Raw genomic sequence first — 18,168 nt, forward strand, 5'->3', positions numbered from 1 at the left:
TAAACATGAGATACGTTGAATTCATCAGAGAATAAAGAAGGAAGTCAGCGAACGTGACTAAATGTAATGTAGATAAAACTTTAATACATTACCTTGTCCGTGAACATGATTTCTTCCTGAGTCGTGTCATATAGATTTTCATCAGCAATGGTTGTCGTTTAACAATGAAGACAACAACTAGGATCCCACGCTACTTCACATCATCAAACTACACTGTTTATCATTGTTTTGATGTGGGAGACCCCTAATGGCAGAAATGACATACTGTGCATTTAAGGGGTCAGAGGTCAAAAAGGTTGCAAACCACTGCTCTAGGCAACGCACTGTAAGTTGAAGTCATGTGAAGGACACCATTTGTTAAACTGAAGATGACAGATTATGTAGGCAAAACAAGTTTAAAGACTTGCACACCATCTTCCAATTAGTCATGCAGATGGTTCCCAAGCACAAGGAGCAGCTAGTCAGTATGAAATCAACAGAACAGTTTAAAGCTAACTTCAAAACAAGAGTGATGGGATTACTGGGTTCAGCAGCTGACTGTGTTTTTGATCTTGTGAGGAGTTGCGAACATGACTGCCGTGGTGGTGCTCTTTATATTTCTGACCCTTCCTGACTCTGCCTACATATCTGACTCATCACTCAATAAAGAAGCTGGCCAGTCTGCAAGGAAGCATGACAGAGGGCCCACTGGGCTACTGGCCAGGTCTATAAAATCACACAGTACCCTTGACTCAGCTCTTTAAGAAATTAACTGGGAGCTTCACATAATTTGGACAAATATTTTGCAGTCTCGTTGAATAGAACTATAGTCTCATTGATTAGAACTATAGTCAAAAGTTCCACTTTGGAAACCAGAACAGTTACAGTAAATTTAACCTTTTTCTAGTAGTTGAACTTGGAATAACTTTTCTCAAAGTCAACCTCATCATCCGCAGTGTCACAGTGTTTCTGAACAACCATTAGGTCGATGTCTCACTGGGAAGAGACTGGCCAGAGAACTGCTTCATTTCCAAATCCCCAAGCTGCCAGCTGGAACTAGGAAGAGGTGAGGTCAAAAGATAGGCAGGGAAAAGATAAAGAGGGGAAAACACAGAGCTGTTGGGAATAGAGTGAGAGTAAAATTAAGCCAAGACTGCATGCCCCAGGTACTGCTGAGACTTCCAAGTGACTGCAGCTACCGGTGGTGCTCAGCGTGTTCATGTGGTTACCAGCTGGGGTACAAAAGACAGCAGTGAGAACAAAGACAGAGAAAGTTTGTGGTAGTGGGCAGAGAAATCAAGAGGAAGAAGAAGGACGAGTTAAACTGAAGATATAGCCTCTTTGAGGCTTTGAGACAACGTTTAAGGATGCAGAATAATAGGTAGGGCGGTGGAAATAGAGCATAGGAAAAAAGTACACTGTTTGAGCTTGCCTACCCTGCAGATGACCTCTCCTGATTTGTTTGCTATTCCTTCTTGCACACTAAATGATCTTAGTATTTTTCTCTCTAATAACATTGTCTTTGAAGCACATCGAGTTACGGTACAAACTGACAGGAGTTTGGACATCTTCTATAAGAGCAGTCAAAGATTTTACCAGTGCTTAATTTTGTATATAGCCTGATAGCTTGACATATTTATTTTCATTCTGTTTATCGTTGGGGAACCTGTCATAAACTCAGCCCTACCACAAGGGTTTGTGGTAGGGCTGAGTGTGCTGTGTGTATGTTCACATTGCATTACAGGGCACAAGCTTGCGTAACGTTTGTATGTGTTTGCACATGTTCATGTTTACAGTCCAAGGGACAGCATGTGCACATATGTCATGTTGATTAAATGTTTGCACCACTGCTTTTGACCAGTTGCCTGTTCATGTGCTTAGTGTTAATACAGTGAATGGCTGCTAAGCTCACAGTGTGTGAGAACAGCCTGGCCTTTCAGAACAAAACCTCCTGTTCAGAGTATTTCAACATGTCCAAGCACTGCTCGTAAAGTTAGCTGGCTACAAACATCTATTCAGCCCCTCCCTAGCTCTCACTACTGGCCTCACTCGTGACTTCAGGTCCTCTTGTTCCAGGAAGAGAACGTTGTAATACTGTATTATACAATGTTATGGGCTTACTGTTGTATTGCAGTATATGTTTTCATCTAATGTAGAATTATGCCACTAAATAAAACTATAAAATTAGCAACAGACAATAAAATGTTTTGGTCTTAGCTGAAGAAAGGCGTGTTTGAAAAATACAGGAATCTACCAGTGTGGGTAGTAAAGTATGTGAAATTATCGGCTTCAAAAAAAACATATTAGTGCATCTCTGCAAGTTTATCTTGTTTTGATTCTAAAATGTGATATCTCTTTATCTTGGTGTATGTGTATACATGTTTGCTGTATGAGTGAAAAGGAGAGGAAATAAAAATGTGAAAAAAACAACAAAAAGAAATTTCCCACAGAAGTCACAAAGAGCAACAAAAAAAAACTCAAACATGACATCTTTAAAAACTACAGCTGGCATTACCCAATGTGTATTAATCATAGGACTCAACACATGTTCAATCTTGTATACCCAGAACAGCCGGGAGGGTGGGGAGAGGCTTTATTAATCATGATGAACCAACAATTTGCTGTTTACCCTGACAGCAGTACCACCAGCTCTAATCCAATGCCCTCCTCAGCTGAAATAGTACCACCCACAGCCACGGAAATACACACACGCACTCAGATGAAAACAACCATCCCCTCTTAATCATAACTCATTGACACTTTTCCCCTCCTCAGTTTGCTCTGATTCAGCCTGATGTTTGTTTCATTCATCCAAATCAGTTTATGTGTCAGCCAAAGATGACAAACATGTTTCATGTCTAATCTTTTGGCTGGGCAGAAGAAGCCTTAGGTCAATTAATGAAACAAATCCAAATCCTTCAGTATCGCAGTGTATTTTTTAAAAAAAAGATTACATTGTTAAAAAATAAAGTTACTATTATATTATAAAAACTATTCATGTGAATAATTAGTTAGTACTAGTGCAAATTTGAAGGAAGCATGACAGCAGATGCCTCATGGCTTATATATTCAGACAGCAGTAGTTTAGTTTTTCTGGCATCTAATTCTCAATCTGGTTTTTCATCAACTTCAATGTTGCTAGAGACTTTGCCTCAAGTTGATTTCTGACTTTTATTAGAAGACAGTCTTCAATGTGAGTACATTTATATGATACAGTTGATAATTTGCATATCTCACTGGACAACAGAGATGTGTTTGGCACAGTTTTACATTGGTGTAGGACTCACAAGACCTGTCTGGCGAAGACTACTGTATGTTTTCTCCCTTGTCTTTGGGCTCTGGCCTCATAAAGTCATTGTAACGTGCAGGGTCTTCAAGGATCCATTGGGACTTGTGTAGTTCAGTGTTTACGTGCTGCCAGTGGGAAATAATTGTATTGTCTACAGGAGTGATTTTATTATACTAGTCAGTGATGTTATCCTGTGGTTACACTTTATCAAAGCATTGATTTAATAAACCGGAGGATTTCATTAAATGTCCTGCTTTTGAGCTGCTACACGATCATTATTGATTGTAATTACTGAAGCAAAGATTCAGATGAACAGTGTATTAACTTAAAATTCCTTGCACAGAATTTCAAGCCTCGAGCACGGCATGTAACCTCGGTGTGCTTTATAATCCTGATGTAAATTTCGAAAGCGCATCAAAAATATCAACAAAACTGCCTTTAATCATCTCAGAGATGATGTGCAACCATTTCCCTCCCTGGTAGATACTAGTGGATAATCTCATTAACCACTGGGATCCTGGCAAAGATCTCTGCAGACAGCTTGCGGTATGAATGCAATTAAGCAGTTAGTGTAGACAAATTACAATCCAACAGGCCCACCTGCCGTATGTTTATTTTATTGTGTCTATAGGTTATCTTGTAGGTCTTGAGTAATCATCGTACTCTGGGAGGGTTAAAAAGAAGCTACACTGAAAAGGTTAAGTAAATGTCTAGTTTTGGTGTTGTTTGTTATGTTTGTTTTTTGGGAAATGTGACCAACCAGAACAACATGGAGTGCTCTGATGAGTTCCACCGCCTTACCTGTAGTTAAAGAGAGACGTGCACATATATCCACAAATAATCCAGCTAATTGAATCCCTGGTGCGTGTTGTGGGCTCATTAAACCTCCCAGCCAGACCTCGGTGATCAGTGAAGAACTCAGAACAGATGAATGACAAGCAGAATCTACTTTACCTGGGGGCAGTTTACTAGACACCCCCTCACTCTGGCTTCTGCAGCCCTTCTGTAAACCCTTCATCAAATGCTTACCCATCCTTGAAATGTTATTATTCACGCTATACTCTAGTTTTGTTTACAGCATACACACCAGCATGTACGCTCAAAATGCACATAATTCTTTTTTTTTTCTGTTATCTCCCTGTACACCTTGAAAGATGAATATTTAATTTCTGTTTTCTGCCTTGCAACCTATGAGCATTCCTGCAGGCCTCCAGAAGATCAAGACAGTTCAGTTTGCGGTCAGCATCAGGGAGTGGAGGTCACTGCTAGTCTGTGCTCCAGGCGGAGGGAAAGATGAGAACAGACAAAGCTGCCTTTAGGAAAGTGCATCAATTGGGCATTCACAGGGATATGAGTCAATTCCATAGAAAGAAGTCAGAGCCATGAGTCAGAAGCCATACATGTGTAGGCAGTCATTTAGATTTTTTGTTAAATGTTTGAAACCACCAGAGGAGAGCACGGACTGTTGATTAGAGAAAGCTGTTCTTCATTTATTAGCCAAACAGGAGAGGAATATCATTCAAAATAAAAGCCTGCAGCACCCTTTTATTTTTCTTGTACAATCTTCTGCTCTATGTTCGCAGTCACATTTTAATTCATTGGGACATGAGGCTAGAGAGAATTATTTTGAAAGAGTACATTATTGCCATTGGCAGGAATCTTATAACATCTGATGTCTGCTCCAGATCCGTCCAGAAATTTGCAGCATTCATTGTCTGTCTATCAGGTAATAAGCTCTGGGATGTCCTGCTGTGTCAGTTGTCACATCCCCTAAAATAATATCAAACATAGCCTGCAATAAAATGTTCCAGGCCTAGCACACTGCCAAACTCACCCTGACACTTCCCTTTCATTAGCATCCCATCTGATGAGCTCATTTCCGCGCCAACACTGTTATCCCAAGCCAAGCCTCGAGACAGACACACATACGCTCCCTAACACATAGGCCCTCGCTTTCAACCACTGTGCACGGAGCTGTTTGGTCCTTCAATTTATGATTTATGTCAGGGGGGGTGGGGGGGGGGGGTTGAAAGTCAAAAAGCTATTGATTGTTTCCATCTTGGATTCAGAGCCGCTGGCAATTAAGAGCTTCAATTGTTGTCAAAAGAAGACAGTGGTTTGTGTGTGTGTGTGTGTGTGTGTGTGTAAGAGGCTGATGGAGGGGTTTTTTTTGGGGGGGGGGGATCCACTTTGCAAATACACTGAAGTACACCAAGCAATTGAAGGAGGAAGAGGAAATAAACAAGCAGGGGATGTAAAGTAATGTGTAGTGGCAGAGGGTTAAGCAAGACATTTTTGCATTTTTATGGGCCTGATCTGGAAAGCGCTGTTTCAGCAAGACGAAGGAGCACAGACCTTATCGGGACATTGCTTAGATCATGTGCCCAAGATTCTCAAGTTCAGCACTTTTATGATTGCCTCTGCTCATATTCACATAGTCACATATTCACGTGCAATGTTTGTGCATGCGCAACCACATACCCTTAAACCCATCCATATAAACACATTCACTTAACAATATATAATCACTTTATCAGCCTTGTCCTGCCAGTGGAAGCATCCATTGATTTGATGCCAGTACATGTCATTCCTCTCCAATGCTGTTAAATCCACCATGCATGGACGATTAGCATCAACATATAATTCTGAAATTAATTTGGAGATGCGTATAACGGCTGTTGGGGGAAAAAACAAACTTTACGTATGTATGTAAGGCAAAGCTTTGAAAGTCTGTGTATCAGGCCCTCAAAAAATGTAAGGTTAAGGGCTTTAAGGCTTTAGGTAGTAACCGAAAGGATACAGTGATTATATCACTGATACAAATGTGCTGGCAGATTTCCCACAGGTTGTTGGTGTATAATCTTTGGGACAAGTGTGGTGCCTGGTGCACTGTATCATCAAATGTCCATTCAAGAAAAATAAAACGCAATGTAATTCACTCCATGGTTCAAACATTTTTTACCCTTTATAACTACAAAGTGTTAAATTAATTCATTCCGGAGCGTGAACTGTGTTTTGATGTGTCATGACACTGAGCTATTTCTGCCAAAACAACTTTTGTGTCTATTATACACAATTAAAACACTCCCACGATCCACATCAGGCAGTTGCTAGAAATGTTAGCCTCCCTGACATCAGCTCAACATCGAAAATCAACAGCTATAATCCCTGCCAAACTGCAAGCCCACGGAGCATGCCAGGGATTAAAGAGTCGAGCTCACCGTGCCTCTCAATTTCATTTTTACAAGGCTGTACTCAGTCATATTTTCATTTATAAAACTTCAATCACAGTAGAACATAAAAGTAATTTTTGACCACATTTGACTCAATGCTGAAGCAACCATTTTTGCATAATGGAGCTTTTAAGGAGTTCCGTGCCACAGGCTCTGTGTTTCCTCTTTGACAAATGAGACCCTAATGGTTTTTAAAGTTTATGTTGAAGAAGTGCTGTGGTACAGTTGGCAGACTTCTAAATACAGACATTGATATTGATGATGATTGTTTCTGTTTGTTGTTTTTTTTTCTGTAGTTTGTTTGACAGAAACAAAATGACATCTCAGTTTATTTTTAAAGCACAGCTCAAGACCTTTTTCCATTGGGGTTCTTGATATACTGTTATATAATCACACATTGTTACATACAACAATAAAAAATCAACAAGAAAGAACCCCACAATAACAAATACATACAGTAATGCACTTTAACAATCAGAATCAAGCAAAATAACAACAGAACATTGCTTGTGTTTTGTCAAGCAACCACTTCCTGTCTTTCCACTAACTAACTGGAGATCTGCATCTATTTGACAACATCCCACAGTATTTTTCTAAATATCTGACTCTTCCTTTCACAGCTATAGTGGCAGAGTTGTAGGAAATGGTCTGCACGCTCAGAGGCAAAACCCAGAAGTCAAAGTTCGCAGCCCGAACCCTACGCTGGCTGAGGTCAAGGAGAGGTTGGAGCTCTTCAACCAGGTAGGATGACATGCACTGTTGTACACATAAAAACATATATACGCACAATGTATGTGTCTGTGTTTCAGCATGTAGTAAATGTAGTGATTGGCCTAAGGGTGCCACTTTTTGTTGGTTCATCCACATTTCACTCATAATATCTGAGACACTGCTGGATGCCAAGGGGCTTTCTAAAATTCCTGTCCAAACAAGGAAACACTTCAGCCCGTTAAATTAGGAAAACATCAAGACTGAATAAAGATTTCAGCATGAACTAATGGTGGCTGTTTTATGTCTATATTTCTATAACAATTGTTTTGTGTATTAAAAAATGTCACTGTACTGAACCAGGTCAAATGTTGTCAATTAATGAATTATATAATCAACAACATTAAAGCCTTAATTGATAGGGCTTTCGTGTAATTAGTACTCCTCGAACAATATGACACATAGCCGTAACTGCTGAAACGTCCCTTCCATTTTCCTCAGATCCAAAGACTTGTTTTCAGGGCAGAGGCAGATATCAAAGATAAATGAAAAGCATAGAGGGTGAAAGGGAGGCGGTGACAAAAAAAAAGTGAATTACTGTGGAAAGAAAGAGAAAAAAAAGAAAGATGAGAGGCGGGAGCAAAAGGTCAGGAATGAGTGACAGATAGGCAGAGATGACACAAGCAGCTTCAAAGTGACACTGTTTGTCATGTAGATGGGGTTTAGTGCTGAAAAGGACCAAGAAGAAAAGGGCCATTTCACACAGTCCCTAGAGGCCATTTGAGGAGACAAACGGACCAGGATTTGGTTCCCCTCTGCCTGCCTGCCCTTTTGTTGCCCTGAAAATTATGCCCACAGATAGCACACCAACCATCTCTCACCTTTTATCTAAATCTACCTCTTTATTTCCTCTGTTTTTACCCTTTTGGTACCATTGCTAAATCTTCTCTCTAATGCACCTAAAAAACCTGTCTACCATTTTTCGTATTTGTCCTTCTTTCCCTCTGTTAATGCATTTCTGTATTTTTGTGTTTTGTTCCACCCTAATATCATGACAATTCTTTATCATTATCGGCACACATCCACTTACCCTCATCTCCTTTCTTTACTCTCCCATCCGTACACTTATTTTCCCTCTCTGCTCACGTGTATCTTGTATCTTACATATATCTCAGAGGCCAGCCTGTCCACCTGTCTGCCACTGACAGCTCAAGATCATTTCTGTCAGACCACAACATCCCATTGTGCATGGTAGCTGTCAAGTGCCCTGTCGTCATGGTAACTATGCAGAGTGGAGTGGGTGTCCTGTTGACATTTACACGGTTGAAAAGCCTACCTTGAATCTAGACCCGGTGACAGAGCTTGGCTGAGCTTTGTGTTTGTGCCAGATAAGAGCAAAGGATCACAGAGTGTTAAATTCCATAATGCGGCAGGCTTTCTAAGGTATATCCGGGACAGTTAAACATCCACAAGCACAGAAATAATATTTGACCACGTGTGTGCGCATACCTGCAAGGAAGCGGTGTTACACAGTTGCAGTCTGCATCTGTTTAACTGTTCCAAAGCATTAAACATGGCAAAAAGTTTGCTTAAAATCTAGTTTATTTCTGAATTTTAATTTCTTACTTTGCACACTTACCTTTGACTGCTTCTGACACTGGTTACTATCCAAACTAATTCATAGATCAAAGTGGTTTTGTTCAGAAGGAAAAGCTCTGCCAACCGCCATAATAGGCGAATACCATTTCATGCTCAAAAGTCCTTTGACAGGCTTAAAGGCACGCTTCCTAATTTCTTCCCACGTCACTGTTCAAGTCAACTTTGAACTGAGCGGAAATTTTGAGGGGCTATATGGAACAAAATCAGAGAGTGTATCCTTAATTGGTCTACCTCCTCAGGTTTTTTAGGTTAATTTAACTTGAGCTTCTCATTGACATTGACTCATTAAGTTTTTAACTGACTAGTTGTTTAAAGCAAAATATCATATTCTCTCTCTCTCTCTCTGCCCTTGTCTGTAGTCTGATATTGAGTTAGATAAGTGTAATTTACACATTATTAAAATGAAAGTAAATCACATCCCTGTCAGAAATGCTAAAAGCCAAGGCACATGGTAGCCCCATGTAGCCCTTTGCTGCACGTTGTCTCCCCTTTTTCTGTCTATCTTCCTCTGCCCTAATAAATAAAGGCATAAAACCCCCAACATATTGTCACCTGTCTTGTTGTCTACTTTTCGAGCAAACGCTTGTCCCTGGCTCTTTTTATCCTTGCTACAGAGCCCTCAACAGATGTTTGGAGACAGGGCCATTATATAAGAATCTTCCAGGTGGGCGAGTCAGTTCACAAAATAAGTTCTTTTTCAGATTGATTTTGGCAAGCCCATCTGGATCCCTCTCCAAATTACAAACTTTTCTGGACACCCTTGGTGCCTTTTAGGCTGTAATGTTAATTGCAGTTCAATCCTAAAGGAGTAGTTTACAGATGTAAAGCATTGTTGAGCCATACCGTTTAGATTTGTTTATGAAGGGCTCCAACTTAGCCCGGTGATTGTGGACAAGAGCTCCATAATCAGTAGGTAATATAACAACATGACTATCACAAATCAGATTCTTGATGCTGGTGGTTAGTGCATGTTGGTTTCAAGGCCAGAAGTTGGATGAAAGAGCAATAGTGATTAGCATTCACTGTGTGGATCCTGTGCAAATAAGTGAAGGGAGTAGGTTTTGGGTAAGTGAACCAGAGAAAGTTTTTCATAGTCCTTATATCCCTCCTTGTTACAATGCTGATGTCTTGTATTTTTTGAGAAATGAAACCCAGTTCACTGTAGCATTCCCAGAAAAATGCTGTCTACTTTGAAAGCTTAAAATCTTAACAGGCATTGCTGTTACAGCAAAGAGCTTAACATTGATCAGCAACACCTGCGAGCTCGTCCTGATACTGTGTGTTATGGCGTGTTGGTGGAAAGATCCAGTAAAGTATTACTGATTATATCTTAAAATAAATATATTCCTTTAAAAATCTGATCTGTTGTTATTAAACAGGCAGATCATTTGAAAGTCTGGCAACCGCACACTGAGAATAAAAAACCTGACCTTCGCAGTGAGAAAAAAGCTGAGCTGAGAGAAACATTAAATAATGGATTTGCTTAGATGTCTCCCATGGACTAGATATAATCAAACTAATGTCTCCAGGGTTATTAATTTTGGTTCTTTGTGTGTGTTCTTGTTAGGCCTTTGAAGTAGGAAAGAATTATACAAATGATCTTTTTAGGCTTGATTTTGTGTCAATGTTACAGTAGAAGCACAATTAGGAGTGCCTGTGTGTTTGGCTTATTTTATCCTTGGAGATAGTTTTTAAGGGTAGCTTTATTATCCCCAAAGGGCAATTTGTTGTACAGCCAGCAGTATATGCATAATCAACATGGTTGGACAACAATGTTAAATAAAGGACATAAATACAATACAAAAATCGCAGTTATTTAAAAGGCTAAGTTAAACTCAGCAGCACACTGCACAACTGCTGCTTTATGTCACCATTACCAGTGCTGTCACCTTCCCAGCCTCATCCCTTCCCAGTCTGGCTTGTTGTTTTCAGTGAAAGACAAAGCAAAACAGTGGACAGATTTTAAATTGCATGCATATTCTCTTTTTCCATTTAAAAGGTATTGCAGGTATTTCAATGAATCGCTAATCTGAGCTTTTCCAAATTTGAATAACCTCCATTTCCGGGATTAGTGAGGTTAAGACGTGTATATTTTTACCTACTGGAGAGTAGTTAGACCCAGAGCACTGTGGCACTAAGAGGATTGGGAAACCGCTGCTGATGTATCACAGACTCTGACCCCTCATCTACCCATGGCATTCTCCTCCTAAAGCACTCAGAGCTGCATAAAAAATTAGTGTGTGCGTGTGTGTTTGTGTTGGTGTGCACACAAGCCTGCATATTGGTTTTCATTTGATCAGACATATACACCCAACCTGTGGTAGACAGGTTTGCAAGGTGAAAGAAGACAGAGGAACCATACACAGTTGCAGACATCTCCATGCAGAATCCGATACATAAAAAGTTGGATACAACACACAAACACACACAGGAAAAGCCTAATCTCTTGACCTCCTATAAAATGGTCCATTAAGTGAGCAGGCCAAGTTATGGTCCTCCCCCGTGTATCTCCTCTGACTATCCTCTTCCCCGCTCTCTTTCTCTCTGCCTGTAAATATTGCTAATGTGGACAATAAATGTTTCAAAGTGGATTTTTGATTCCCGGCCATCGGTCCAGCTGTTTTTGGGTGGGGATCCTTTTACAATGGTCTATCTGTTTCCATGTGAGTGTTAAGGCCAGATCATTTGTCAGTGTGTCAATTTGCACTATGGTAAATGCAAACTCAGTGGCAACACGCAGTGCAGGGGGAAAAACAACCAGGCGGTCATTCTCACGCTTAATTTCCATCTTTATTTTTTTGTGTTGGACCCACACACCAACACAGAAAACATCATTAGAGAAAGCTGTGGTGGATGGAGAGTTGGAAAGACTCCTGCATAAAAATCCAGTACAGAGAGGCCAGTTGTATATGTGATTGATGAGATTGACTACTGCTTTGCTGTCTGGTTTGGCCAGTGGCCCGGCCAGGTTCCACTTCAGAGAGGCCTTACTTGTACTTAACACACCATCAGAACATCCCCTCTGTGGATCCAGTCGATCCTCGGATCTATCAGCTGCTGAAAGGACTCAGAGTTAATACGTGCTCTTGTTAGTGAGGACAGTTTGTGTATGCTATTTATAAGGTGGTGACATTAAACACAAATAAAGTGTCATCTTAACTTTCTTAATGTCTTTCTATTAACATTATAAAAAGCACACTTTGATATACCTTCACAGTCTCTTTAATGTTTTAGCAATGCCTGTAGTACTCAGAAAGGGTTTGAGCTTTAAAGAGTAAGTGGAGTCCAGGGATGAAGGAAGAGTTGGGGTGAGCTGGCAGCCCGTCACAGGGAGGGGACAGATTCTTTCCACTTGAAGAAGATGATGGAGCTGGCCTTCACAGGAGCTCTGCTGCTCTTTGCTGCTGCTGTGGCAACAACACAGCAACAAGTCTCACTGCCCAGGGCTCTCTCTCAGCTTGGCAGCCAAACTTCTTGAATTCAGACTCTAATTTAAGCATAACATTTTTTTTTTACCATAATAATTAGATTCAAAGCTCATAAAATTCCAGTGAACTGTGACTGTTTTTCCACATTGGGTCACATTTACTCTCCTAGTGGGTTTCAGTTACATGAAGACAGTGATTCTTGTCATATGGAGAAAATATGTGACCTGTTTCTGGCTCATAGTTATGAAAATCCCCCTTTTTAGTGTAATATGCTATGCAAACACCATGTTCCAAAGGTTATCCGCAACAGGGGTTACAGGCTCCTGTGGCTTCATATATTTAGTAAATATTAAAGAAAGGATGAGGTATTCCATTTTGGATGATAGAATAAAATGTTGTTAATTAGGGATGGATATTGATATTGGCACTGTTTTCCTGATATGATTAAAGTTTGACTCCAAAAGTCCTAGTTCGATTCAATTTAATTTGATCCAACTCAATTCAAGTTAAATTCAGTTCTTGAACAAGATTTACATCAGATAAGCTAACAGCTGTTATTTACATTACTTTTTGACTTTTTTGTGTGTGTTGTAATTTCCATGTCAGTATTTTACACACTGCGAATCCCTAACCGTACCCTTTATAACAAATTAATACAGCTGCATGCAAAGGCTGATCTTGGGATTTTAAGATTGATCCTGTACCATATCATTCAACAAAAAATTACAATTACAATCATGTTGTTTTACCCAGTGCACTTATTCTTCTTGTTCCCTGTCTCATACACTTAATTAAAGATGTATGTAGTATAGAGCCTGAATTGATTGATGCAATATGTGGGTTGATGATCATAGTGATGGATTATTATGGGAAATAATGTTAAATAGTGTTACCATATCAACCATTTGTACTGCCTTTATAAAGCCTTCTGTAGCACAGTGTAAAGTCTGAGAGGCTTCTGTTTCCCAGAAACCCAGCAGCAGCCTTCATTGTCTGTTGACCCTCACATCTCAGTCGACTTTTCATCAGCTAGGTAGCTGTTTGAACATGCTCTCAGAAAAACGCTGATGTCACTCAAACTGTCTTACATTTTTTATCAACATCTCCATCATTTGCCTGACAGAAGCAAAAGTATATTCACTTGTAAATACATTACACACACACACACACACACCAATGTTCCTAAGCCAGTGCCTGACAGGAGCAGGGTGTGACAGTTCAACGCCACAGCATGTTGTTGTGACTGACTCATGAGGGTTACGTGAGGTCATGGCCAATAAAGTGTCACTAACGGTTAGCAACAGAATCGGCTTGTACTAGCTTGTAGTGTTGGGGTGTGTGTCTCTGCCATTGTTTAAAAAAGTGTTCAAAGTATTACTCAGACCTCTTGGGAAATCTACATGTTTATTTCAAAGTACAAGCAATTTCTGTTTTCAGATTGTATACAGATTGCATGAAATTTGGTGGGAAGTTAACTCATGCATTTTTTGTTGCAGAAAACACAACCATGTGGCCACTTAAAAAGGCATTTAGTTTTGGCTCGTAGCTCCTGAGACGACGAAGAAAAAATTTCCTGCCTTCTTTGGTTCAAGATAAACCTGTCAGTATTTGTCCAGGAACATGTCTGCCTAAACAAATAGTCAGTCTTTTTTTTATTCTATACACCTTTTCTATACTTCAAACTTTAGATCACCATTGTGTAGGTTTACTCCAAGCGATCTTGCCAAATTGGATGGTGTTATAGACATATGATTAATTTAACTGGCAGTGACTCAGAAATAATGAGTCTGATTCACATATTTCTTCTGCGATCAGCTATTTGTACATTGATGCAGATCCAGATGCCGAAATATAAAACTTTTTTTATCGTCAAATAACATAGTGGAGGTTTGTGTGGCCTTGGCAGAGGTACGTGTGGTCAGTAAGTGCGCCCACTCATATGATAATAGATTTTTTTTTCATTTTCTTTTTTTTTTTTTGCCTTGTCTTTATAGTGTAATTACATGAAGTTTGTATGTTTTTATGTGAGGTGGTGGTCAGCGATCTATTGAGAGTTAAACCTTTAGTCTCCAGAGTGATATAGGTTTCATATCTAAAAGTCAACAAGGCAAAAGATCTGCTTGTCATCTTTGGATGAAGGGTTTTTATTGGCCTCCTCTTTAACCATGGAAAAGGACAACAGCAGAAAAGAACTTGGCTCACAGTGTTGTTACGCCTTTGATTTAAAATTCACTTTTGAATTTCACTTTCAATGTTGTGGATAGCAGTGCAGGCTTTTGCTTAAGTAAAGACTCTGACAGCTACCATTGCTGTCCAGTTCAGAACTTTGCTTAGTCTGCCAGTCAAACGATCTTTATTAATTAAGAACTGTGAGGAAACTTGTTGGCCATAACAGGCATCATTAATCCACACAAACAATACATCATATCTGCTCCAGAATCAGCAGCTATGGATGGCTGAGCAGTGCAGCTATCAACAGTTCCGTTTGTCTGCAGCCTGTCACTCTTCCTAGAAGGCTTCATTTGTCTGTTGATGTGAGGTGTAGAGAGAATTGCAGATACTCCCTCTCGAGCCAGGGTCGTATACACACACACACAGTACACATATATTCTGTCTCTTAGCTGATGTTTGTTTTTACACAAAAGCATTATGAGCCTGTACAGGAGAGAATTTTAATTTAAAAGTTGGGAGGACTTCTGCAGATTTTAGAGATTACCGCTGTCACTTTTTCCTACAGTCTCCTCCAGGTTTTCCTTCCATTCTCCCTTTCTCTGTCCACATATGCAGTTTTGCCCCGACTGCCCTCAATGAGGTGATACTGTTTCAAACTGTCAGGGAAGAAAAAGAGCACATGTCTCAAAGTGGGCATACAAAGGTTATGACTTAAGATCTTGGTTCACTAGTTTGACAGCAGTATCCTACTTATTACACATGCACATGTGCGCACTCACACACACACACAACACACACACACACACGCACACACAAACCCTCTTACACAATTACTGCGACAGTTGCAGTATTCATATCCCATCTCTGGTGCACATAATTCACATTTTTACATCATAATCAGATTTTCTGTTTCCACATAAAACTGGAACGTGTATTCACAGTAGCCTTAAACCACACACACACAAACACACATTCTTTTTCAGGGTTGTCTTTCTTCCAAACTCCTGATTGATTACTCCTGGCAGTACAGGTTTTAGTGTGACTAGGATGCAGTCAAATACATGCAGGAATTTAGCCCTTGATGATCTCAAACATGCCCCGTCACCCTCTGACTGAAGAATGCTTTTGAAAAGAAAGAGAGGAGAATGAGTTGGCAGGCTGAGAGGAGAACTAGAAAATATTTCATGATTTGGGATTTTATTCAAAGCCTTATGGGAATACCTGATTTGTCTTCGGATGTCAGGGTAATTTCAAGGCAAGCCCTGGGTTTAGAGGCTGGCATCTTGTTTTTTTCAACCCCTCCACCCTCAGCGCCCTCACCTGCTTGCACAACTACAGGCTCAGTCTTCCTCAGTCTTCTCTCCCTCTTTTTGTTTGTCTGTCTGTCTCTTTTCATATGTCGGCAACCTGTCACTATCTGTTTTACTTGGCGGGTGCAGTTGCAAATCTTACGTGTTGATCTGAAGTTGTCACTTGAACTGATTGTTCCAGTTTCACATCCCTCTCAACATCATCCAGTCATCATATTGTTGGTGGGTATCAAAGGAAAATCCATTTCTTCTATAACTTCCTGAGGAAATAATCAAATGATATAAAATTTCTGATTTTTGTGTCGGACCCTCAGCACTGATGAGAAGTGGATTAACTTTAAACCTGCCAATGATATTAAAACAGGAAAACATATATGATAAAACAGGTTGCTGTAGCTATTTGTTAATTGTATTCTCAATATTCTCAGCTATACTTAGCAACAGGACCTATATAAAAATGAAAATAATTCTGGAAGAAGTTGATTAGACAGATAAAGATTAAAGAAAATTCACCAGTTTTCTTATGTGCATCATATTAAAGGAACATACAATCGCAGTAGGTTGTGCTTCAGCTTAGCTTAGCTCAGCTAATAAAAGAAGGGAAATTGCTATGTAACCTTAAATTCTAACCTTTAAAAGCTCCAATTTTTTATTATTATTTCAGTGTCTGTACTCACAATTAATAAGCTTTTCTGAAACAGCAAAGCTCCATCTAATCCAACAGTATAGTGATATTCAGCATTGTTTTGCATGTCAGAGAGAGAAGGCCGAGTCATATGAGAACAAAGACATTTCTCCCTGTAGGGTTACATTTCTTCTTTGTACGTTTCATAAAGGCTGCTGCTATTGAAATATTCTGCCCACTTGCTCACATTTACCATGCATTACAGTGTGACAGATCATGATGAAGAGCCTTTGAAAGGTTGTTGTTTCTGATGGCATATACAGACCACCCTTTGTTGTGTTATTATATTGTTCATGTATCAATTCTGAGTCATTTGATGCTAGGAAATATTGTTTTTCATAGTTGCATTATTATTTGTACTTGAGATTAACTTACACAGCTTAGCATATAATATATATGAACTCTCCCCTGACGTGATGACTGCTTCTCTGAAGAAGATGGAAAACTGAACAAAAAAGCCAATTTGAGAAACGGCTTAAGACACTCATTGAAACCCAGAGCTGGTCCTCAGTGCAGCAACAGTATTTTTCTATCAGGAAGCAGATAGGGAGAGAGAGAGACTATTCACTGCATATTTTGCATTCAACAGTCCTTAAGAACTCATATTGGAATATTGTATATCTCTCCCTCTTTCGCTCCCAGGGCAAATTAGAAATTTGCTTCTTCACTATGTTGTTGGAATACCACAATTGCATTCCGTGTGTGTTACTTTTGAAATTACCCACAGTAGAGTTGAAATTTGAACAGAAAGAACTGAATTTACTGGCAGTTTTGCAGTCCTGACATAGTCAAAACAAACCAACAAACTGCATTGGACGATAGCCAACCAACAATTCTACAACGGCCCGACTGTGGTTTCCACAGCGACAGCGCCTTAATTGATTCCTTCCCTAATTAACATGCTTTAAGGACAGCTGGGCCAAGCAGCATTGTGTTAAACGTCCCCTGAACGGCATGGTTATTAGCTTAATACCCAAACGGTTATCTGGATGGTGTTGGTACACAACACTCTGCTGTTCAGTGGAGCATTTCCTCATAAGCTCGTGGAATGTGCATTGAATTTATTCAGTTGCTTTACATAGAAAAATGTTAATGGGTTTATCACGGTTGCTGTCCAGAATCAAGTGAGATGTTTTCTCTCTCTAGCTTTCTATCTTCCATTATCTTACCCTTGCAGGTTTCTGCTAAACTATTTGGATAGATGCAGTATTGATGCAGGATAGATACTTAAATTATAGCTTACTTTATTATGCACTAATAATTTTACTTTTTCCTGTAATTCACAGCAACAGAATAGTTTCCTAAACGTGTACTGAAAACGACCAGTATCACACAGTACATGATATATGAGTCTAAACAAAGTTTCTCCTTCTTCTAACACAGAATATCACATTGCAGTCTCAAAACAGGCGAAACAAGTACAGGACACACAAAGAGCCTGTCAACAGGTTGTATGTAATGTGAGCCAATACATAACCATAAAATGCTGTGACAAGTGTTGTTCTATTGTTCATAGTTTTTTTTTAAAAGAAATCCTCTTGTACTGTCTGTGTCTCTGGTACTGTCTCTCTCCATCTGTGAAAACTGAGCCATCCAGCTATTGTCAGTGGCTTTTGCAATGAGCATAAGTGATATGTTTTACCTGCTTTCACTAAAGGGCCCACTCGAGTTTCATGAAGCTTGGCCTTGTGTTCTCATTTCACTG

At 39.7% G+C, this 18,168-nt stretch overlaps 1 protein-coding gene across 2 annotated transcripts in view; it reads left to right on the forward strand.

Moving 5' to 3' along the window:
- The window catches only part of gpc5c (glypican 5c), a 92,355-nt gene that overhangs the window by 54,922 nt on the left and 19,265 nt on the right, over window positions 1-18,168 (forward strand). For both annotated transcript variants that reach the window (XM_035670091.1, XM_035670090.1), the window contains one exon: window positions 7,122-7,242. In XM_035670091.1, the coding sequence (XP_035525984.1) occupies window positions 7,122-7,242 (121 nt within the window). The remainder of the gene's footprint in view (window positions 1-7,121; window positions 7,243-18,168) is intronic.

The sequence above is a fragment of the Morone saxatilis genome, unplaced genomic scaffold, assembly GCF_004916995.1.
Source record: "Morone saxatilis isolate NCDOM2014 unplaced genomic scaffold, NCSU_SB_2.0 Contig23, whole genome shotgun sequence".
In the NCBI taxonomy this organism is placed as follows: Eukaryota; Metazoa; Chordata; class Actinopteri; family Moronidae; genus Morone; species Morone saxatilis.